Source organism: Natator depressus, chromosome 15 (assembly GCF_965152275.1).
Source record: "Natator depressus isolate rNatDep1 chromosome 15, rNatDep2.hap1, whole genome shotgun sequence".
Taxonomy (NCBI): domain Eukaryota; kingdom Metazoa; phylum Chordata; order Testudines; family Cheloniidae; genus Natator; species Natator depressus.
The window spans coordinates 24,127,811-24,152,013 of record NC_134248.1 but is presented as its reverse complement, the minus strand read 5'-3'; the positions used below and the strand labels follow the sequence as shown (position 1 = coordinate 24,152,013).

At 51.6% G+C, this 24,203-nt stretch overlaps 1 protein-coding gene across 12 annotated transcripts in view; it reads right to left on the bottom strand.

The window, feature by feature from the left end:
- The window catches only part of NCOR2 (nuclear receptor corepressor 2), a 398,218-nt gene that overhangs the window by 13,463 nt on the left and 360,552 nt on the right, over positions 1-24,203 (bottom strand). For 9 of the 12 annotated variants that reach the window (XM_074972263.1, XM_074972265.1, XM_074972262.1 and 6 more), the window contains 12 exons: positions 19,124-19,351; positions 18,285-18,539; positions 15,251-15,400; positions 13,802-13,924; positions 13,444-13,606; positions 11,966-12,513; positions 8,061-8,204; positions 6,513-6,664; positions 5,932-6,125; positions 4,316-4,465; positions 3,165-3,310; positions 1,296-1,349 (listed from right to left, as the gene is read on the bottom strand). In XM_074972263.1, the coding sequence (XP_074828364.1) occupies positions 1,296-1,349; positions 3,165-3,310; positions 4,316-4,465; positions 5,932-6,125; positions 6,513-6,664; positions 8,061-8,204; positions 11,966-12,513; positions 13,444-13,606; positions 13,802-13,924; positions 15,251-15,400; positions 18,285-18,539; positions 19,124-19,351 (2,307 nt within the window). The remainder of the gene's footprint in view (positions 1-1,295; positions 1,350-3,164; positions 3,311-4,315; positions 4,466-5,931; positions 6,126-6,512; positions 6,665-8,060; positions 8,205-11,965; positions 12,514-13,443; positions 13,607-13,801; positions 13,925-15,250; positions 15,401-18,284; positions 18,540-19,123; positions 19,352-24,203) is intronic. The other 3 variants (XM_074972271.1, XM_074972273.1, XM_074972266.1) reach the window with 2 other exon arrangements.

The following is a 24,203-nucleotide window of genomic DNA, read 5'->3' as shown; positions in this document are numbered from 1 at the left end:
AGGCTCAGCTCTCAACGGCGGAACTGTGTGTCATGCTCTGCAAAACCACAATGCCCCCGCAGCATGTGGCGTGACCTTCTGGTCCCGCTCTGCCAAGTTGCCGTCCTCCCTTCATTTAAGACTATCCGCAGCCATTCCCCCTTCCCCATCAGGTCTCAGTCTTGCAGTTCTTTGGGCACCGCACTGTCCCTGTCGTTTAGACAGGAAGCTCTTCAGGGCAGGAACGGTCTTTACTTTTGTGGAGTGTACAGCGCCTTGCACAATGCCAGGGCTAACCAAATATTAACTTAGCACAGTGTATACAGCTCATATTGTTACTGATCTAGGCTTTAAGCCTGAAGGCCCCTTAGTTTCAGAATAATGTTTTTCTGTCTGTATAGGAACCAACATCTGAGCCCGCCTTCTCTCTCTCTCCCCCCCCCACCCTCTGGGCTCAGATGGTCATTGCTTTGTCTGGCATGTGTCCCTTCAGCAAGTATTTACAAGTATTAACAAGTCAGTGTATCTGATGTAGTGTCCCCTGGATAAAGCCTGGGACACCACGCTGCCCAACCAGCCACCAAACGGCTTAAGACACGTGGGGACTTTCTGCTTTCAGCAAGACACACGTCTGGGAAAATGAAACAAGAAGTCTGCTGGGAACGGTGGGCAGCCTCTCCTGAGTTCTGGGCTGAGATTGTAGCACCGTTCAAGGACCCGAATTCTGCAGCCAACGCCGACGGGACCGGCATGATCATCTAGTCTGACCTCCCGCCTAACACGCGCCAGAGAACCTCACCCACTGATCCCTGCATCCAGCTCATCACGTGTAGCTGAGCTAAAGCGTACTGTTCCCTTTCCCTCTGACTCTAGCTCCAACCTTCCCGTTTGCCAGCTCATACCTCTTCATGGCAGCAGAGTCTGTACCTTATGCCGCCGGCCCTCTGCCAGTAAGAGTCCATTTAAAGATACTGCTTCCCTACAGCGTCCTCCCTGCTGGCGTTACATGGTCTCCTCCCAACCCAACAGATCCCAGGCCAAAGGCCTCCAGGCTGTAAGTTTTTGTGTCTTCTCAAATTCTGACAACCTGGAGGCTTTGAAAGGGCTAGGCCTGTAGCCTGCAGCCCAACAGAGCAGTTTCCAAAGCAGGGAAGGGCTGTACGCACATATTCTCCCAGGCTCCCACCTTTCCCACCAGGAATATACTGTATCATATTGCAATAAATGACACCGGAACCTGCTGAACTCCTCTTCTCAGGCTGTGAATTCTGTGTGGCAGAGTATGACATATGATAAAGATATATTGGGACTGTTACCTGCTCCAGTAATTGCTGGCATGTTGAAAATCTCTGTCCCAGGCTGTCCAACATCTGGAGGAAGACAAAGAAGTCCTTCAGTAAGAACTGCAGCGCACAACGGTTAACTCCTAGGGGAGCTTTTCCTTCTTAACACTTCCTCAACTCCAGAGGATCATGGGACATGCAGTTGGAGGCCTGGCACCTACATTACATTACCCACACTGACAAAATCCCAGGCCAAGTTCGAGGTGTGGGTGGGTGGAGTGAGGACTGATGGTTTGGGACTAGAAAGTATCTCTGTTTTTAAAGCAACGCTACCCCCAGACACGCAAGCCCTGGCCATTCCAATCAACATCAGAGGTTCTCCAAGTATGACCCATGGACAATCAGTGGCCTGTAAAGCCCTTCCAGGTGGCCTGATAGGCAAGGAGTGGCGGTTTGGGAAGCTGAATGCATGGGAGAATGCTGCTCTCACCAAGTGGACCAGAGATGGCAACAGAGAACCACAGGTACAGGTCTAACCCTACTGGCATTAATGCAGCAGAGCCCCAGAGAGTCATGTTGATTTCCACAAGTGCAATCCCGTCTCCCTCTACCCCGAGATCCTGCCCTCTGGGAGGTTAAGCTGGGGTACAAAACCCAGAGCTTTCTTGGGGTGTTTCCAAAGGTTCATTCCCCCATTCTCAGAGAAGAGTTTTTTGTTCATGCATTCAGCAAGGGGGAAATACTAAGTCAATATTTTCCCTCTGAACTGAGCTATTTGACTTGGGTATCACTTTTCTTAGAATAACAGCAGTTCTCTAACACAAGGCGTTTCCTATTTCTGTATATTTTCCCCGATAAGGAAACGAGTGGGAGGTCACTCGGTTCAACCATGCGTCCCCCAAGGGACATAACAATATGGATGGATCATGGTAACAGCATACACAGGACGAGACAGCTCGGTCCTTCTTATCCAATACAGCTGTTATAAGATGGATTCAAATTGAATTAGTATTGACTGTATAATGCTGAGCTAAATTAAATTATGATCCTATCTACTCTATTAGCAGCTAATGAAGGAATGGGATGAATTTCGAATACGAGTCAGGCTGGGTGTTTTTTCAGAGCTGTACCAATATTGATGTCGGGTCTGAGAGACGCATCTTCAGGAGACAGAATTCAGGCTGGCTGGGCAGTCATTAAAAACGTCAATAGCTCTTAAGACTCCTCTATTCTCCACTTGTTAGTTAGTTCCTATTGAGGTCGGTCAGTGCTGGTGAATGGTGCTGGACCAACAGCCCCAGAGAAAGGACAGGCTTCTAAGAGGCACCTTCGGGGTAGATCAGTCTCACAGATCCTGGCCTAGCTGCCAGCTGCCAGCACGACCAATGCGGCTTGCAGTGGTGGAGGGGTATATCTGACCTAAATGGCCATCGCAATACAGGGCCATGACCCATCCTTAAGGTCCCCAAGTCACCTGCCTTTCTATCTCTTTTCCCCATCAGCAGATCTCCCTGCCCCGTTCCTCTCTGACGGATCTGTGCAGTGGGAAGACACTGAACTAAGACGTTTCCCAACATGCCCGGCCACACACAGGCACAGGACTTGTATGCAGGAGAGGCACAGGTTGTGCTTACGCCTCTGTATTTAACAATATGCCACTGCATGGATGGGATAAGAGCATGGGGCAGCAAATTCTCATCCCCAAAGCTGCAGAAGAAAATGGCTTCAGACTGCTCAAGTTTGGGAGGTGGGCTCCTGTCCCTTTAAATCACAACAGCAGTCATGTCAGAAAGAGGACTACTCTGGAATTCCCTCTCCCTTCTTTGTTTTTGCAAGGCGCCTTCATCCCACCCCGCCCCCTCTGGCGGCAGCTGCATGAAAGCCCCAGCCTGGAAGCCTTACTGTACTCCGTTTCGCTCCTGTTGGTCGTGCCGAGCTTTTTGATGATCTCCTGCTTCTTGGATTTCACCATGGCGGAGTTGCTCTCGGTCAGTTTGCTGAAGAAGGCTGGGGGCTGGGTGTTGTTTCCTGGGGATTTGGAACCCATTCTGTGAAGCAAAAGGCAATCAGCAAAGGCTGCACAGGGCTCAATCTAAGTCCTTCTGTCTATTGAGCCCCTATCCCATTAGCCACCCAATGCTTTGAGCCAGGCCCCAGGCCACCCAGATATTGGGGGCTTTCTAGCTTCCATTTATGAGTTAGGTTGTCTTCAATTTGAGACTGATCAAATGCCCCTAAATACAGTGTGGCTTATTCCCCCAGGAGGTCCCAGACCACAAAATGTCTCTTGGCTGGAAGAGAAACACTTCTGGCTTCGTTCTTCTTACTCTAGATTGAAGGGCCCCAACAAAATTCTCCTCTGGGCCCTGAAATCCTCTGCCCTAGAAGTGAATTCTTTCTGCTCAGCCAATCACCGGAGCAGAAAGATTACGTGGTAAGGTACCTTGGGAAGAGACTGAGGATGAGGGCAGGGGATCTCTGAGCTGCCAGAACAGGCTGGCCCTCAGTGCAGGAAAGAACTGGAAGGAGTCAGGATGCCTGGGTTCCACTCCTGACACTGCCTCTTGCGTGTGACCTTGGGAAGTCACTCAGCCTCCATCTATCACCCTGCAGCAGGGGTCAAATACTTTGCGCCCTGGGGTTGGGAGAGTTAATGAACTCTGCTTGGACAGCCACAGATGGGAGGCAAAGCACTGTCCCCGGGCACTGGCAGTCAGAGGGGAGGACTTTGGGAAGAGGCTGCAAAGCGAGTTAATCCCTCGCTCTCGTTATTTGGTGGCATATCCAACCCCAGCAGCAATACAAATGAAGAAAGCTGGCAGTCAGCTCAGCCAGCCACTCCAGACCTGACCCAGAGCGCTCCAGGGCAGGCAGCATAGAATGACAACTGGCTACCATTCGAGGGTAGTCTGTGCTCCCAGGAATGGCCCAGCTCTGCCCCCCAAGCGCTCAGAATAGAATGCGCAGGGGAAGGAAGACCCCAGAGTATTGCTTTTGTGCTGTAACCCCCGGCTAGGCAGGAAGAGCCCACGTTCCCCTCCTCCTGTGGTTACCTCTGCTCTGACTGTTCTCCCTCTCGGTACAAGATTGGGTACGAGGTGCTCCTTGCGTGCTCCGACTCTCCCATGCCGTCTGGTGGCGAGACAGGCTCAATGCAGTCATCCGGTGCACTCCCCGCAGACGCTTTGCTCTGCTCAGGAGATCTGAGGACGTGAAGTGAGATGCTGTTATTCCATTACAATGCTCTTAACCTCTGCACAGCAGCACCAGGGGAAGAGGGATTAAAACCCTTCTGCAAACTGGAGTGTCAGGGAGAAGGAGGAACCAACCCCCCAAGCCCTTAATGTTACCCTTAAATTGCATATTTGCGAAGAGCATGTCGCTTTGTGTGTTTCTGAACCACACACCTATATCGGAAGGATTAAATTTAGACAGGCCCCAAAGCTGTAGGCAACTCGTATGTAATCCTGCAATTGGCCCTAATAATAGTTACACTGCAGAAACAGAGGAACTAACCCTGGGACTTTGTGGCTCAGATCAAGTGTCCTATCAGTACATCCTCTACCCGGGGCGACGTCCTGCATTCGCAGCGAGCGGGGCCTCATCTAAACTCCTCTAGAATGCGTCAATCAAAGCTGTGACATTACGGAGAATTAACCCTTCGAAGGTATGGCTCTGCAGAGTCCAGAGAGTTCATGTTCTCTTACTGCAGCGTTAACAAACTGTGCATTTACACCTGCCTCTGGAAATTTCCACTACATGCATCCGACGAAGTGGGTATTCACCCACGACGAAAGCGTATGCTCCAATACGTCTGTTAGTCAATAAGGTGCCACAGGACTCTTTGCCGCTTTTACAGATCCAGACTAACACGGCTACCCCTCTGATACATTGTGACGGTCTCTAGGACCACAGAGGACACTCCTGCACCCTCCGAAAGCACTAATATATCTGGGTGGAAAGTACAAGGGCTCAAAACTCCACCAGTCACCAGGGACAAAGACGAACAGGAACTTTCTCTAGGGATTTTTTTGTTCTTATTATTTTCTCCTTGGTTTTATTTTTAGGACTGAGTACCCTGTTTCCTCTGCAACCAACAGGGGGCAGATTCTAGCACCCTGCTGAGGAAATGCAGGGCTCTGCTCCTGAGTTACCCTAATATCAAGAGCTAGACCCCTGCATAAGAAAGCTGCTATTTCTGGCTGCTCATGCTGGCAGGTGAGTCCACTTAGCCCCAGTCTGGGCTATCCGGGAGAGCGGAGAGTGTCTCTGGGGCAGAGGGCACTAGGTGCAGGAAGAGACGGGTCCTGCAGAGAACACTCCTAAGAGCAGCCAGGCTCTGGAGAAAGCTCAGGATTAGGGCTCGGTTGTTTGTCCACATGAGGAAAAAAGGCCCTTTTTAAAAGCATGATCACTACCATGTTAAAATCCCTGTGTGGCTGGGACAAGCTGCATTAGCCGGTGGATGTGAACCCTACAGGGGTAGCCTGGAACTCCCGGCGACCAGCTAAGCCACGTTAAAACTGCACCGTGCCGTCTCCACCAGGATGTTTGCCTGTGTTCGTTCTCACATGTTCCAAACGCGCCCTTTCTCCTTTGTGCAGAGCCCGCTGAAGGGGGTGAGCGTGAGCCATATCTCATAGCTGCCCCGATCAGGTGCTGAGCTCACCTCTTGTCTCCCTCGCTCTGTGGGGAGATTCTGGAGGCCGGAGCGTGCTCCTGTGGCTGGATGTAAGCCTCACTGGGCGTCCTTCGCAGGTCCAGCACGGGACACGTGGCCCCGGGGAAAGAGTACACTGGGGTCTGGAGGTGGGAGTTGAGCTGCTGAGGATGATGGCGTGTGTAGTCTTGCGTGATAACCTCCTAGAAGAAGAAACTCCTTGAGTCAGCACTTCTGTCTGCGAACCTTCACTAGGCAGTAGTTTATGCGGTAGGGAGATGGGGAAGGGATGGGAGGGCACCCTCTGGCGCTGACCCCTAGTTATTTCTCCCCTCCTCGTTATGTTGGCTGAATGGTGAAGCACCCTTCTCCCCTGGGGCGGAGCGTGGCTTCTCTGCAGCATTCTGCTGCCTCCAAAAGCAAAAGGCCAGAGGGGTTGCAGTAGAGCGAGGTGAACTGCTACCCTGTGGCCCCCGCCCCGGGTCTGCCACCAAGGCTCCTGACTCCACTCCTGGCCCGTTCTTTGCTGTCCCCATTGGAGATGCCCCAGAACAACTGCTGGATGGGAGGAGGAGAGAGAAGCTGATTACGCTGATGTGCTGAGCCAGCGTGACCACCCGCTGCTGGTGGCCTTTGATGTTCTGGGACGACTGCAGCAGCTGGCACGGGGATTGCTGGCCTTCGGGCAGCTGGCGCAGGTGCTGCATGTGAGCGGCTTCCGCTGCAGAGAGCTTCAGGGAGGCTGTGAAAGGAAAGAAACGGACATGACAACCCAGGGCAATCACACAGCGCCTCCGCCTACCCAGCACAGATGCTCTATTCTGCCCTCCCTCTCTTGAATCAAACGGTTCTTTTAAACTATGCTACTTACTTGTTATGAAAGAAGCCAGAGACGACGCTCCAGGGAATTTCGTGTAGGGGTTACAGCAAGGAACTGTGAGTCCGGAGACCTGAGCTCTATCCCCCACTCTGCCAGCGGCTAGCTGTGCGATCCTGAACAAGTCATTTAAGCTCTCTGTGCCTCTGTTTCCCCATCTCTAAAATGGGGCTGATGATATTTACTAATCAGGTGGGGCACTGAGGTGTTCCCAGGTAATTAATTAATGAATATTTATGGAGTGCTCTGGAAAGCTCCCATGAAAAGCTCTATCCACCGGGGATGTAAAGCAGCCGCTGTTAGTTAACGTACTAACGAGACACTCCTTGGCAGAGCTGCAGTTCCCTGTACCAGTCTGCTGTCAGGAACCGGCAATGGGAGGCCGAACAGGGGATGCTGAATTACGCCAGCTGATAAGCCCACGGCGTGCTAAGGTTATTCTTCAAACGCTGGTGGCAGCTGCAGCAAAACACGCCCAGGCAGGCGCAAACGGAGACCAACGGGCCCTCGGCTACCCACTGGCACATCCTGCCCTCCTTCTAAGCCTCTCCTGCCTCCCTGCACATTTCCTGCTCCCTCTCAGCCCGTCGTCTGCCTTCCGTGTGCCTCATCCCAGCCCAGAAGGGAACGGGCACTTTCCTGCAGCATGGCCAGCCAACGCACATTCCCTGCTCCCAGCTCTTCCCTGCACTGCCTGTCACCAGCCTGGCATCGCTATTGCTCGCACTGGGTAGTGCCTAGAGGCCCTATCAGGGCCCCCTTATGCTGGGTGCTTGTACGCACGCTGTGTGAGCGAGAGGCCCTGCCCTGAAGAGCTCACCGTCTAAATGGAGAGGGCAGAGGTAGGGGGGGATGAGAGTGTGACTCAGCCAAGCTCTCAGTGGAAGCCCATGGTGGAGCCAGGAACTGAACCCAGATCTCCTGAGTCCCCATCCAGAGTGTCAATGGCAAGGCCAACCTCCTTCTCAAGGCCACGGCCGGATCTTTGCAAGGCAGAAGCTTCCTGGTGGGTCCCTCCATTCATCTTGCCACCACCAGCCTCTGTTCCCTGAATCTGCCCACCGCTGAGACAAGCATAGTCCCAGGGGGAGATTTCAGGGAACGCAGGTTGGTGCGGACACAGCTCGCTGTGCGAGGTGGAGGGGGATTCCTCACATATTTTGCCTGGCAGCCTTCGACTGGGCTGTGGGCTGGAACGTCAGCAGTGCCAGGGGCCATGTCAGATCTGCCTCGGCCGGTAGCAGCAACGGCAGCCCCTCACCTTGCTGTTTTTGTCTCACGTTGTGCTCCCCGTGCCCTTTCTCCACATCCGGCAGCACCTTTGCCCCTTTCTCGTGGGATACGCTGGGCGAGCTCACCGGGCTTACCGCTTCAACGCCATCAGGGCTGTAGCCTCCATGGAACCCTGGGGAAATGGAAGCAAGGGCCTTTATATAGTGAGTTTCCTTCGTTCCGATTAACCCTACGTGTCCTGCTGCAGCGAGATCTTCAGCATCAGCAAAGAAGTGACAGAAATAATCAGAGACCCTCCATCTAAAGCTGCAGGATGCACCTGCCTGGCTGAAGCTTCTACAGCCCTTCTTAGTATGGCAGGGGGCATCCAGGGCACATCTCCACTACCAGCGAAGGCAGCTTGGGCATGCATACTCTGCCAGGTTTAATCTAGCTACCAGGGGTAATAAAAGCAATGAAGTTGCAGTGGCATGGACCCCAGTACAGGCTGGCTGCCCAAGAACATCCCTAGGTCCCCAGCAGGTTTATATTTGGGTGGCTAGCCCGCGCTGAAGCCCGTATCACCGCATCTGTGCTCCTGTTGTTACCAGTGCTAGACAGATTAAAGCTCGAGTGGGGGTGCCTACCCGTGCTATCATGACACCTTCACATGCAGGGTAGATATAGCCCCAGGCGCATCGAACAGTACCGGCATCATTAGAAGAACCAGCTGACAATCAGCAGGAAACACACACACACACGCACGGACAGCCACATTTGCTGCTTTTCAATTACAATGAAAAAAACAACATCACATTTTCCTGCAGAGCTGGAAACCCAAACACAACAGCTCAAGGCGGTGAAACTGACCGGCCTGGATTCACACCTCCCACACCAGGGAAATGCAACAAATAGATAAAAGCCACAGACACAGTGAAAAGCAAATTACTGTTGTGGTTGGATGTTGAGTTTTAACTATTCTAGGTGGCATTTTCACTGGTAGATCTCAAAGGAAAGCCAGTATCACACTCCTGCCAACCTCAACTGGTCAAAAATTGAGAGACAGGCCACCCCAAACCTGTGAGATTGAAGCCACGAGACTAAACAAAAATACTAACAACAACAGTTGGTTTTATTATTTTCCTTCGGGTTTCTGAGCCTTTGGGATGCATGCAGGCCACATTTTCAAGCTTTTATCGGCTACCATGGGGCGAGAAACTCACTTTTTTTTTTAAATGAAAGTTGAGATTCTCCAGGAGCTGGAGTGTAAAATGAAACACGTGATAAAACCCCGAGAGCCGGCAACACTGCATCATCGTTATCCCCATCTTACAGGTGGGGGGATTGAGACACGGAGGGGTGCCGTGACTTCCACAAGATCACAGGACAGATCGAGGGCAAACCCAGGAGGAGGACTAAGGTGTCCTGAGTCCCAACCTGGCGCCCTGCCCACTGGAAACACCGCCTCTCTGGCTAAGGAATTTCATGCTCTTCTTGATACGCCTTTAACTTCCTAAAACTGAGTTCCCAGGAGTTACCAATGGAGACAAATCACACTGTTCCCTCCTGGCTCTGCGAGACCCAAGTGTATTTCACCAAGGGCTTCCTTGTCCCCAGTGCATTCTCTCTGGGAGCCAGTCACAGACCAGCCTGCTCACCCTATCCCAGCCCAGGTAGGGCACCTGTGCCAAGCTGGGCTCACTTGCTGAACCCAGCGGATATCCATGGACTCAAGTGAAGTCACTGGTGGAGAGGTGGGACGAGTGGGAGATGTGCCGTTCCCACAAACGTACGTGCCTTGTATTAAAGGGTCATTCTGCTCACTCCCTGCTTGACTGGGTCATCGGGCACATGCCTTCTCATGCAGATGGGGGAGGGACAGTTCAGTGGTTTGAGCATTGGCCTGCTAAACCCAGGGTTGTGAGTTCAATCCTTGAGGGGACCGTTTAGGGATCTGGGGCAAAAATTGGGGATGGGTCCTGCTTTGAGCAGGGGGTTGGACTAGATGACCTCCTGTGGTCCCTTCCGACCCTGAGATTCTATGATTCTGCGCTTCTAGTGCTATTGCTCCTTAGCGTGAGTTCCCCACTCCCTCCAGTAACGTTCCAGTGAGTCTTGGCGGAAGAGCCAAACCCTAGTAGCACTGGGTCTCCACCCCACTCTGAAAGGCTTGTCTCTACTGACAGGACATTGTAGTCACTGATATCCCTGATCAGGGCTGGCTGGTCATAGTCTGATCTGACTGATGGCTGGAGCCAGGGGTGGGAAGCAGCTCTGCTAGCACTGGGGCATTTGGAGTGTGTGGAATATTGTGAGCCCCAGAAATCAGAGCAGATTGGAGAAAGCTGTTTGTGTTTATGCGCATCTGGAGGAGGAAGAGGAGTAAGATGTACTAATGGCCAGCCACGGATCAGAGAGCGTGTGGGGGGGAGGGGATCAGTGGAAAAGACTTAACAAGGTAATATATAGCTAATTCTTGTTCCAAGGCTTTCAGGATACTGTGTCCCTAGCTCTGGCCTATGGGTCATTGGAACACAGCCCCTCTCTAGTATGGGACAGTCAAACACAGCAGCACAACATAGCCTTGGCTCCAATAAAAGGGGAAACTCTTTTACAGTAGCACCCCTTGCTGAGATCTTTAGGCTGGGACACCTCATTCTTCCTATCGAATGAACAGGATTTCTAGCCACTGTAAAGTGGAGCGTTGCTACTCCCAGCTCTCTGGATGGGCTCAGAGGAAATCCTGCTGCTGCATAACTTCCCAACGATCTGCTTGTTCAGACATATTTGCAGAAATGCTTTAATGTGTTTTACTAGTGTCAGGAAAAAATGTACCACTCAAGCCAAAGGGGAGTGTGTATTCATAACAAGTGGAGCATTCTCGGCAGCTGGCTGGAAGGGCCTAATGACAAGTATCACTGCTTATCAGTAAGATCTTGAAGAGCAAAGAGGGGAAGATTCATAGAATAGAGTCAGAAAAAAATTCTCCTCTCCAATTATCCCTGTGGATTGTCTGGTGCACACCGTGCACTTAGGTTTACATGCATGGGAGTGCAACGCTGGGATCCAGGGCAGACGTGTGGGAGAGATTCACAGAGATAACACTGCGACATGCACAGGGGGCCTGTAGGCTAAGCAGTGCATGGCGCTTGCTATTAACTAAATATCTAAATGGAACCCAGAGGTCTGCTCTAGTCCAAAGCACAGCTGTCCCCATAAGTGTCCCTATAGAGACGGGCATGAACGTGGATCCACCCTCCCCTGTCCCCAGTAGGAGTTTCACCCAGATAAACATATTCTACTTCATTTTGTGCCTTAAGCTGTTGTGCTGGGTTAAGCAGCTGCTGTGTTTCACTCCAGAAGTGGTTGCATTCCAATGGCAGCTCCATGATCCCCGTGTACAGTATACTATCTATATTTATGTCTTATATTGGGTCTGTCACCATGGCATCTAAGCACGGATATATCATTTGATAGACAAATTGATACAACGCTTTGGGATCCCTCAAATTCAAAGGCACTTTGCAAACGTAAGACATTGTTCTTGTCTGACATGGCTGTCCTGTTAGAATCACACATTCCCGCCCCCTCCCCCCAGATCCCTTGCTGTTTGAGTTATTACCCACGATTCTTTAACATAGGCCACATGTGAACTGCTAATTACAGTGAAATCAAGAATTTAAAATAAATAAACACCAGGAAATGAACTAGAGCTGCAAGCAAGAATCGGCAAAGGAAAAATTTTTTTTTTTTTAAAAAAAGGGGGGTGGGGGGGAGGAAGGATTTTTAAAACAAACAACAAAAATTAAAGATTCAAATAACATAAATGATTCCAAAAACTCAGGAAGTGGAAGAAGCCAACCACCAAAACGTGCAATTCAAAAAATAAAATAAATAAACAAATTGGTTTTAGGCCACAAACTTGGACTGGCACCCGCCTCTCCAATTTCTTACCATCACTAGTGGAGTCGTTATTTAGCGAGCGTCTTTCTCGCTTCCCCTTATCGCAAGAAATTTGACGCATGATAATCACATCTATGAAGTTGGCCGCTGTCATGGTGGTCTTACCGAGTGCTCGGAGCTCCTGTTCCTGCATTGAAAAGGATTTACTTTGATTCTTTTCTCTACTGTGCTGCTCATTGACCGAGACTGCGTGCTGCTGATCCAGGGGTGGATGATGGTGCTGGTTTTTCCCCTGTCCTCTGCTATACTGCTGGGTAGAACCTGGCCCGGAGGCTGGTAAGGGCCTGGACTCCATGGCTTTAATAGGTGACGATGACTGTTCTAGGCCTGCCCCACTGGACAGCTTTGAGGTGAACATGTTGTTGTCAGTCTGAGGACGTTCTACCTTGGCTTCTCGGGCCCTGGACGCCTCTTTCTGTAGGAGAGCAGGGTCCATCATGGCTGCGTAGCTGTCCACTCCGCCGAGGGAGCAGCGCAGGGCGGATGCCGTGGGAAAGCCTGCAGAGCGGATGGGCGAAGTGGTGGTGGTGGAGGAGGATCTTGGAAGCAAAAAAGAACAGAGAGATAATATGACCATGGGGCTGAGAGACACTGCAGCTTCCCCACCCCCACAGGAACTAGGCTGTTTGCTCCTGTCAAATCCAGTAACCCTACAGAGGCATTAGCTACGGTGCATGTTACTCGGAGGTTAATGGATCCAATGCCAAACTATGCGAAACAGACACAGGAGAAGGTCACAATGCGTCTTTCTTGGAAAACTAAACAAACGGGGCCTGCCTCTGGTCCCATTTACACCAGTCTGGACTTCAGCAGAGTTACTCCTCATCTGCACGGACGTAAGTGAGCGGAGAACCCTGCCCATGTTCCATTTAACCAGTGTGGCTGATTCCCCATTTAAAACTTAGCCATGAGACTGCACTGGGGTAAGAAAGGCCCAGGCAGAGTGTGGCATAATACCAGAGAGCAAGAGGAATCAGATAACTTCTAACTTCCTGCTGAAATTGGGACTAAGAGCAATCTGGAGACCCCACCATCTACATATGCATTTCCAACAGGAACGGACTCCAGGTTGTTTGCTGCACAAGGGGCTGGCCAGTTGGAGTGACCAAAGTAAGGGGCCAAATTCTGGAGCCCTTACTTCAAAAGGCTGAAGAAAACTTCTCATTGAGGCAAGGGTTGGAGCACGGGCTGAGTAAGAACATTTGGATTTGGCCCAGAGCAGACAGCCCACGACCATCCCCCTGTTTGCTCCCTGGGAGCAGCTCCCAGCAAAAGCCATTTGAAAAGGAAAAGACCCCGGTCAAAATCAGCCAGCCCAACACAGGCCTCCTGCTAAGGCCTGCTCCTATTGAAATCAATGACCAAAAAACGCCTGTCGCTGTCAACGGTGCAGGATTAGATCCTTAACAACCCAGAGCCCTCCACCCCTTGAGGGCAGGAGCGTGGTGAGCCGCAAAGCCCATACACACCGCAGAACCGACGGGGTGAGGCTCTCCGACGAGATGACCTTCATGCCCGTGTTGTGCAGCACGCTGGGTCGCTGCTGGACGGTCTCGTGGGTGCGGGGCGAGGCGGGAGAGTGCTGGTGGCTGTGAGAATGAGTGGCTGAACGGCTGCTGCTTTGCTCGGTCCCTGTAAGAAAATGCAGAGAAGAATCTGAGCTGGAAACCAGTATGGAAAACCAAGGGGCAAGTGACAGCGAGATGGGGAGGAAGAGAGCTCTGCATAAACCTTGGAGAACTGTCCCCAGGTCCCCGAAAAGACCCTGCTCACCAGTGGAACCATCGCTATGCACCAGCTGTATGGACTGGGTTCCTCCAAGCCTACCTGGTCTCCAGATGGGCGCATGCTCCACAGTGGTGGCTGCTAGGAAGGATTTCTCACGCTCCCGATCTCGTTCCCGTTCGGAAGACGAAGCTCCTGTCTGTTTGGTCATGTGCGTGGGGCCTCCTGGAATTCAAAGGCAGCCAGTCACAGGGGTCCCTGCAAGTGGAATTCTGGTGCCACCTTCACTCTTGTGAGTGTTGCAGCTACGGGAACTCTGCACCAGCTTCCTAAACCAGATCCTGGCAGATAAGCAAAGACGGGGCCTGATACCACTTATACCGGGGTAAAGCTGGGGCAACCATCGGGCCACAGTCTGACCTCGAGTATCTGCATTAACTGCACATTTCGTTCCGTACCCAAAATGTGACAGATGCGCTTGACTTTAAGATGGTGTGTTCGACTGACAAAGGGATCAGACGGTTTTAACCCCCTCACCTACGGGGAGACACAGCCACTAGGCCAGTGATTACAACCCACTGAGACTGAATGGGCCTACCTGCCCATTGTGGGGGCATTCTCCTGGGTAGGCCATGCTGGATGGGGACAGGGGTAAACACTCTCAGGGTATGTCTGCACTAGAGCTGGAAGGAGCTGGGGTCAGGAGACATCCCTGCCCTAGGTCTGATTGAGTTAATGTGCTAAAAATAGGAACGTAGCTGCGGCGTCATGAGCAGTGGGAGGGGCTAGCCACCCCAAGGACGATCCCGTCCAAGATCCTAGGGAACTAGCCCCTCCTGCTGTTCACAAAGCCATGGTGAGTCTTCTCTGCTCAGCGCAATCTGAACTAGCACGCTACATCCTTGTTTCTCTAATGATTTGTTCCCAATGGCTAAAGAAAAACACTTCAACAGGGGATCTCTGGTTACAGACTCCCAAAGGGAAGAAATGCAGATGTCCAACACGCAGTCCTTCAAGCCTCAGAGCCCTCCATAAAAGAGAGAAACAACCCCACTGATCAGCTCCCCAGCTCGGGGCCCCCACCGGCCCTGGCCCTAGCCCCAACTCCGGGCCTCCAGCTGGCCCCAACCCTAACCCCAGCTCGGGTTAAGCCCAGGGAAGAGGGACTGGTAGGTAGTGATCAGACAAGAGTAGGAGCAGGACTCTGCTGTGCTCTAAACCTGGGTCTGGACTGGCCTTGGACAAATTACGTCTCTCCATGCCTCAGTTTACCAGCTCCCTTCCCCTGTTGGTTTAATTTGTGCACCTCAAGCACCTGAAGATCTTTATGTGGAAAGTACTATCAGTGTGGTAAGAGCCGTGGGGACTAAGAATTCAGGCTGTAGGACAAACCAGCACGCCAGGCTCACCATACCGAAATCCTGGAGCAATGAGAGTTCCCAGGAAGCTTCAAACACACACACACACACACACACGGTGTGGGGGTTTGGTTTGCCCACATGCCCACCCAGGCAGATTATCAGGTGGCAATTCAAACCCTATGGGTTTTACCTGGGGAGAGCGGGGAGCTGCTATGCCGGCTGCTAAATGTCTGGGGGGCGCTGGGGATGTACGTGATTCGGTCCATCGAGGCGGCGGAGGTGCCAGGTGTGGGGGGCACGAGGACAGGCAGGTGCGGCACTTGGGACAAGTCGATGATCCCTGGAGAGAGAATCGAAAGGACTGTCAGGACGACGATAAAACCCACTCTCCACATAAGACGGTGCGGAGAGAGATGCTGGGAATCGGACAGCACACGAACACATATACCCCGGCAGTTGGGAAGGGGACACTAGCAAGAAAACAATCTGACTGTCTAGGGCTAGCTGCATAATTTAAAAGCTGTTTCCCGCTCTGGGGTGTGAACCCCTCTGGCGATGGATTATTAAAAGAGGAAGCATTGAAAAATTAGGATCTACTTCTCACCATTGATAGGGGCTATCATCATTTATTATTTCTACCTAGGAGCCCCAGTCACGGACCAGGACCCCACGGTGCTGGACAGACACAAAGCACAAAGATAGTCCCTGCCCCAGGGACCTTACAATCGGAGGATTAAATCCACCCCGGTGCAGAGGCCCAACTGAAGACCCAAGCACCACGTAACTCCCAGTTCAGTCCCATCTTTCACAGAGGGAATTTCAGCCTTGGTTCACTTAATGCCTTTCACTCAGCTCAGACAGTGAAAGTGGAGGAGTCAGCAGGGCTTTCTTCTGAACAGCGGGTTCCCAGGCACTGCTCTAACTCTGCAGGGTGGGACGCCCCACACATGGAATTCACTGAAATTAAACCAACAGGGATTGTCAAGCTCTGGAATAGGCTTCAAAGGGAAGTTGTGGAATCCCTGTCAGTGGAGGTTTTTAAGAACAGGTGGGACAAACACCTGTCAGGGATGGTTTAGGTAGACCTGCCTCAGTGCAGGGGGCTGGGCTAGATGGCCTCTCAAGATCCCTTCCAGCCCTACATTTCTGTGATTCTACATACCATGCGTTCTGTACATGCCAAGGTATGAGAAAGGGCAGAGTCAGAGCCTGAATGGAGAATTCTCTCACTTGGGGGCACTTGAGTGGGGTCATTAGCTCAGATCGATGTGTTCTGCAGGTGAGACTAGCACAAGCTACATACAAATTTTAGTTCTGGAGTCAGAGGGGATGCCCAGATTCCCTGCGTGTGGGATTTTAGCTGGAGGGAAACAGAGTCAGCTGTGAGGAGAGGCCTACTCAGCACAATGAGATGAGAAAGTCCCCCTTGGTCTTTTCTCAGGATTTACACTGTGCTAAAAGGGCCCAGTTCAACACAGTTCATTGGAGACACTGTCTGTAAAGACCAGTACAAATGGGCCACTTTTGCCCAGCGATGGGAAGGCAGAGATCCATTTGCATTGAGTGAGAATATGGCCACAGTCAGTGTAGACTCAGAGCCAACAATGCAACAGCATAAATGCTATTTTACAGGGCTACGGACCTCTGGAGCATGTTCTGAAGAGCTGGAAAGCCACAGATCGGCTACCTGACTGAGAAGATGCAAGCAAATGTTACACCCACACCGCAAGCTTCTCTCATTATTAACAACCACACTTCGCACTCATGTAGCATTTTTTAATCTTGAAAGAGCTTTACAAACACCATGGGCCAGCTTGTGGAGTCCTTACTCAAGCACAGCTGAAGTCAATGGAGTTCCCCAATTGCTCTCCATGGAGAGGAAGGGCTCCATAATCCGGCCCCTCACTAAGTCATCCTTCTGCCTTACCCTATGCTTTCCTGAGCTAGTTTCCAGGGTACGTGCCCAGATCACGTTCAACACGCCCAGGCTTTCTACTGTACCTCTCTCTTTCAATATTACACTCTTGGTTTCTCACCTCCTTCAGTCTGCAAGGTTTCATTGGCACCTGAAATTCCTGCCATTTACTCTGAATCTGGCCCCACTGCTGGGGGATGGTGAAAGGACAGCAGGGCAAGGGACAGGTTAGTGCAGAGCCATGTATTACTAACAGAAATAAAAACCTGCAAACTGCTAGCAGTAAAGAGCTCAAAGAACAAGAGAAACTTACAGAGCAGCTCCCAGCCCAAGGGATCCCAAAGCTATTTCCTCTGCGTGTATGGAATCACTTTGCCTACCACTGAAAGTCCGTCTCTTTTTGGGGTGGCAGCTTTCTAACAGCCTGCAACAACTGCACAACTGCTTAGGGCAGGAAGTAGAGATCAACAATGTATTCAGTTTGGAAGGGGATTTAGGGGGGCTGAATCTGGCTAGGACATGCCAAGCCTGAAAACAAACCCAGCCAAACAAATGATCCTGACTAGTCACACATGGACTGGGACCCCAGTGTGGTTTCGTCTGGAGGAGGGTGCAGAAGCAGCAGCCCAGCCCCTCGTTCCACACTGGGGCACTGCACCCAGAATTGGATCCCATCTCCCCGCAGAACACTGAGCCTCCCTGCCCGGGTCGATAGACTCAGGTTTGCAGTGGCTCTCTAAAAACAGCTGTATTGAGAGCGCTTTGCAGCCGCAGCGGGGCTCTGATGCCCACCCCCACCCCTTGGCTTCAGCACTCCGGCTCCAGTCTGAGCCACGGCTTCAAAGCACCGTCTATCCAGCAATTCTTAGAGTGCGACAGCAGGCCCCGCAAGTCCGAGTGTGTCGGGCCGGACTCGGAGGCTCACTGCCACGGGCTGTGCAGATGTACCCCGAGGGGCTCTCATCCAAGCACGGCACTCTAACTTGCAAGAGCTGATCAAACTCCAGCCCAAGGTCACGTGGCTGCCCCCGAAGCAGTCTGGAGAAACAGGCTATCGAGACTGACAACAACTAACCGCCTTTGCACAGATGGCTCAGGAACCGCTCAACCGGCCGAAGCAAAGATGCTCCTGCCCCCGGCGCCGGAGACCAGCGTGGCATACCAATGTGCATGCCGCATGGGTACTGCCGTCGTGATCTCCACCACAGAAGCCCTGCTGGGTGTTACACTGGGGCCTGGGGTCAGAAAGACAGCCCTACGCCTTTCAAGAAGAAAAAATGCCACCTAAAAATCACAGACAGCTTCATACTTCGAGGACCTGCAGCATAGTTGAGAGCCAGCGACGGTTCTCGGGGCGAAAGTCCGCGCAGCATGTCCGCCCTCTGAGCCATGGCAGTGGCGGCGGCGTTCTGGTGCATCTGCTGGGAGGTGATGTAGTCGTTGATGATGGTCTGCCTGTTCTCCATGGCGGCAGTGTCTGGATACCCTCTGATGAGGTATGGAGGGTAGAGATGGGGGTACGTTGGGCTCGGAGCAAGATGCCTGGGCAAATAGTAAGCAGCAGCTAAAAGAGAAGATTGAGATGAGTCAGTTTTCCATGTAGTACGGTCCTATGAGGGGGTGGCAGAGCCTGACTCATGAAAACTGTAGCGCTCGAGAGCATCAGCTGGGACGCGGGATAATTTAGGAACAAACGAGGCCCAAATTAGCGAGCACCAGGAACCCCCCCGTCTGGCCTTCGGGCTGGGGAGGCCTATGCAACGCACCAGAGACATCAGCCCCTGTGGGCACGAGGGTGGAGGAAGCTGGCTTTTTGCTGTCTCAGGGCCTTCATCTGCCAACTGCGCAGAGGAGCAGTGTCAGAGTAAGGACGGAATTGAGTCAGAGAAGAGCTCATCCGAGACGCGATTTAAGCTAAAAGAAACGTTACTCAGCAGTGAAGGCAGCGCTGCTTTAAAAGCCCGTTTCCACTGCTCATTGCGAAACGGAACGTCACCAGCCAGCCAACGGCTTGTTACGCAGCTTAGAACAGAAAGGCCCCCCGTTCTGTTCTCAGCTACGCTACCTTCATAGCAGTGGAACCCAAGGCAGATTTTTTGCCCAGCTGCCCAGGGCCGCTCCTGCCAAGTGCCCCAAATAAAGGAGTACCTGCTTCCAGTTGAATTCCCCTGGGAATTGCAGCGGGGTCGAAAGCCAATGGAATGTGTCCTCTGTACAAATCGACACCACTCATTCCCCGGAGTAAATGTTCGTAGGGGGAGATGGGATGGTGATGGTCCGATAGAGTAGCGTGAGGAGACTTGGAATTGGTGATGTCTCTTGTCGTGGGGGTGATCTTTCTGTCCTGGGACGCCGGCTTCCCAGCCGTGATGCTCCCTGCAGCAGCAAAAGAATGTAGTCAGAAGAGTCCGTGCTGAAACACACTCGCAGCCATGCTGCGCTCTCAGAGGGGCAGGCCCGGCTGCCGCTGAGCTAAGGGGAACCCTCCTTCCTCCCCGATCATTATTATTTTGTTTATAAACTGAGATCGTGCCCAGAGGCCTCAGCCAGGTTGAGGCCCCATGGCACTGTGCATCGAAGGTAGAACGTGGCCCTTGATCTGAACAGTTACATCTACAAATGAAGGGCTCCCCGCAGCCCCCACTGCCTTACTGATTCTGGCACGTACACTGAGCTTTGTCAAATAAAGGAGTGTTTTGATTTCTCTGTTTAAACCTACTGGGCCCATTGCACCCTCAGGGTCACCGTGGCGACTGCCACTGCCTTCAGTGGGAGCTGCCATAGTTTACCTGGGGTCAGAATCCGGCCTGCGGCATGTGACAACAGGTGCCATTTCCGAAAGCGCCTCTGTGACGAGGGAGGACGACGAGGGTCCCACTGAAAGCAGCTGCACCTGATTCTAAGAATTCGGCTCTCCCATTCTGCCCACGGCAAGTGTGTTCCTAAGTCAAAACCCCACCCTTTCGTTTTGCCTTTCGAATGGCTGGGCCCAAAGCAGGACAGGTACAAGAGGTAACAAGTCAGAGCAGATCTCCTTGGCAATATCGGTGAGAGCAAAGGCTGTTACTTCTATAAAGAGAATGAGACGCTCCCCCTGGGTAACGCTTTTGGGGCTAAATTCACCCTTGGGATAAGGGGGTGCGACTCCAATGGCTTTAAGGAAAAGGGGAGTCATCTTCCCCTGACATCGATGGAGTTACCCTCATTGACGGCAGAGAGGTATTTGCCTGTTCGCATTCAAAACACTCTAGGAACAGTGACTAATCCCCAGCATCCAGGACAGGAAAGTAAATCAGCATTCCTGTTATTACAGCTAGGGGAAGAGCCGGTGGGGGGCTTGCCCAAGATCAGCGCCAGAGCCAAGATTCGAGCTGAAGAGTTTCTGGCTCCCAGGCCTGGGCTCAGCCACTCTAAGGACATACCCATGAGAAACATTTCAGAGACAACCACAAAAGCAAATCTTCTCAATGCAACTGACCCTCCAGCCTGCAGGGTCTTATCTTCTCCCACTTCCGCACAAAGCTCTCCAGAATCTTGCCCTGCCAGTTCCCTGATTTGGCTCCTAAACGAAAGCCAGTTTTTCCCTGAATGGATCTCATATTTGCCCTCACAAAGATCTTCACTTAGCCTCAGCAACGGGCCAGGGACATCTGACAAACATGTTCTCCTGATGCAGTCCAACGAACCTGACCCATCTGAGTGGATGGCAGCAGGACCCTGCTGCCACAGCCCTGTCTGAATGCTCTGCTGGCAGCAGAGAGATTAATGTTACCAGAGAGAAAAAAAGTGACCCTGGAAACTCAAAATAAACATGATGAAACAGGGCCCAGATGGTTCTGACAGCAGCTCTCCTCCTGCGCTCACCAGGAGCTGTAAACACTTTCATAATACATGGAGAAGCAGCTGGAATAATGTCAAGCTTCTCTCGCATCCCTATTAACTCAGAGCTGGCGCTTTGGTGGCACATGGGTCTCGTGCTCACCCTCTGTACAGGGTGGATATCTCCAGGCTAGCTAATTAGTAACAGCAAGCCCTGATTCTAAGAGTTACGCTCAGCTCATCCGCTCTGGGGAGGGAAACATACCATGTGAGCCCAGGGTCCAATCAAAACAGCTTGAATGTCACATTCTTGCAACAAACCACTCGCAAACAAGCCACAGACCCTGAACTATTCAGAGACGTGAGCCAGCGTGTCATTTCCCAACAACAAATAAATGCAAGAAAAGCTGTGATCCGTTTGCAGACAGGCAACGAACCGAAATTCCACAAATCGAGGATTCTTTAGGGATGACTCAACCAGCTCCAGTTCGGACAACAAAGCTAAGCTGCTCAATTTCACTGTCTCATTCTTATGCGCTAGCCCTGTTCAGTTACGTTTCGGTTTCCAGCCCTGCAGGGACTGGTTAATTCCCCTCACAAAACTGTTTTCATTGATGCAAAAATAACCATGGAAACGTTTCAGGTTTGCATCGCCACTCCCTCGGTTTTAACAAAATCTCAGCTACTTGGCAGGGCCCTGTACATCAAACCTGCCAGGGGTGCAGAGGGATGCACTAAGCGACCCAGAACAGCTCCTTCCAACCCAGAAGAATGATGCTATGATTTACCCTTGCAGAGCCCCTATAGCGTCCTTCCTGTACACGCAGGAACCCTGTCATCTACAGACACACAAAGTGATGCCTCTCTGATGGAATTTAATAGAAATATTCAACTCTTTCTTGGGAAACCTCCAGCCCCTCTGCACGTAGCCTCCCCAACACCAGTGCTGCATATTGGCCAAACGTACAAATCACAGAGAAGCCAGCCAGCCAAAGGGCCTTTTTCTGAAATGAGGCATCTTGTTCTGCTCTGGCAAATGATCAGTCTCGAGGGCCTATGGTGGTGAAGGCCCTATGACTAGACTGATCACACAGACAGGCGGACAGAGAAGTGTCCCCCACCTACAACTGCGTGACTTGTAGCCTGCTGGAGAACAGCAAGCACGCATGGGGCTCGCATTGCTTGGCGATGCTGAAGGGAGGGCATGGGTTTTCAGCGAGGAGGGAACGATTCATTTCCCATGTTCATGTGTCGGTCAGAGGGAAATCCCATTGGATGAACACTTTGGCTTACGTTTTCAAAAGAGACTAGTGATCTTGGGTGCCCAACATGGGCTTGATCTCTACAAAGTCAGGCCCCTTTAAGGTTTCTCATGGTGAACACTTTAAACCCAGCAGTCCCTTTTGAAAGGTGACAACAGTCTAAGTACACTCTGTCCCTGGGACTCCACATGTGGCTCTCAAGAGAAAGAGCATAAGGGGTGGAACATGGCCTTCTCTTCTTGGGCCAACCAGGCTCCTTTTTCCACCCCCTGTGCGTTTGGGGAAGGGTTGTTATTTTTGGTAATAGTGTTGGGAGAGCAGGGTGAGATCAAGGGGACCTTTTGCCCTGGTTCTGTTGGTTGGGGTGGGGTGGCTTTTGGTTATTGGTTTGCCCTGGGTCTATTGGCTGTGGTGGCTATTGGTTTGCCCTGGGTCTATTGGTTGTGGTGGCTATTGGTTTGCCCTGGGTCTATTGGTTGTTGAGTGGGGTGGCTGTCATAACCATACAGCTAAGGGTAGCCTAGAATGCCTCCTTACCTGTAAGGGGTTAAGAAGCTCAAATAACCTGGTTGGCACCTGACCAAAAAGGCCAATGGGGAAAGAAGACACTTTCAAATCTTGGGGAGAGGCTTTGTTTTGGTGTGTTCTTTTGGGAAGCAGAGAAGCATCAGGTCAGAAAACTCCTTCTCCTAGAAACCATCCTATAAGTCTCTCATATTACAAAAATTGTAAGTAAAAGCCAGGCAAGGCGTGTTAGATTATCTTTTGTTCTGCTTGTGAATTTTTCCTTTGCTGGAGGGAGGTTTATTCCTGTTTTTTGTAACTTTGAAACTAAGCCTAGAGGAAGTTCTGTTGTGTTTTTGAATCTTTTGTTACCCTGTAAAGTTATTTTCCATCCTGATTTTACAGAGGTGATTTTTACCTTTTTTTAAAAATAAAATCCTTCTTTTAAGAACCTGACTGATTTCTCTATTGTCCTAAGACCCAGGGGTTTGGGTCTGTGATCACTTTGTAACCAGTTGGTTAGGATATTATTCTCCAGCCTCCCCAGGAAAGGGGGTGTAAGGGCTTGGGGGGATATTTTGGGGGAACAAGAACTCCAAGTGGTCCTTTCCCTGATCCTTTGTTAAATCACTTGGTGGTGGCAGCAGCATACCGTCCACGGGCAAAGAATCTGTGCCTTGGGGAAGTTTTAACCTAAGCTGGTAGAAATAAGCTTAGGGGTTCTTTCATGCGGGTCCCCACATCTGTACCCTAGAGTTCAGAGTGGGGAGGGAACCCTGACAGTGGCTATTGGTTTGCCCTGGTTCTATTGGTTGTTGGGTGGGGTGGATTTTCAAAAATTCTTCTTCTCTATTAAGATCACAGGCAAGGTCACCATGGTTCTCTTTGGTCATCCCTCTCTCGTTCGACCCTCAGAGGAAGCACGAGGAGGCAGGGACTGCACTAACGCTCTTGGACACAGACTGCAGTTTTCCGAACTGCAAATGAAGTTTGGGTCACTGGCACAGTCGCAGTCAGGATGAGATTTATCTAGCTCTGCCTGATGACTCAGGACCCGAGGCTCTGGCTGGATCTAGGGGAAAGCGTTGCTGGAGCTGATGCTGGCTGTTACAGTAAATGCGCTCTACGCACTTGTACTCTTGTCTTTACATTTCACCAAGCAACCAAGAGTTAACAGGACGAAAGGAAACAGGCATTTGCTGGACTGAAGAGCAATCCTATCAGCCAGGCAGCGAGTCATTCTGGTTACGTCTGTGCTCTGGATTGCTAGATTTGCCCGGTGCCAAATTCTGCCTGACCAAGCAACCTTGCTGGCTTTTGAATGTGGCCTCTGAGAGCAGCTATGGCAGCACAATCCTAGTGCTCTGCCAGGCCGGGGTCTTGCTCGCAGGCTGCTGGTGAGCGGCCCAAGTGATTTCAACGCGTGCAGATGGAACTGCACCCCCTGCTGGAAACACAACCATTCTGAGGCAGCAAAACCCTTGCATCTCCCAAAGGGATGTCAGATCTCAACAACCCAACGGGACTGTCTCCATCTACTGGCTAGCAGGGATTATACCCAACTACAGCCAAAGCCCCCAGATGCTATGGTGCTGGATGAGGTATAAATGCAGAGCTGGGCAGACAAACACCTAGACTTGCAC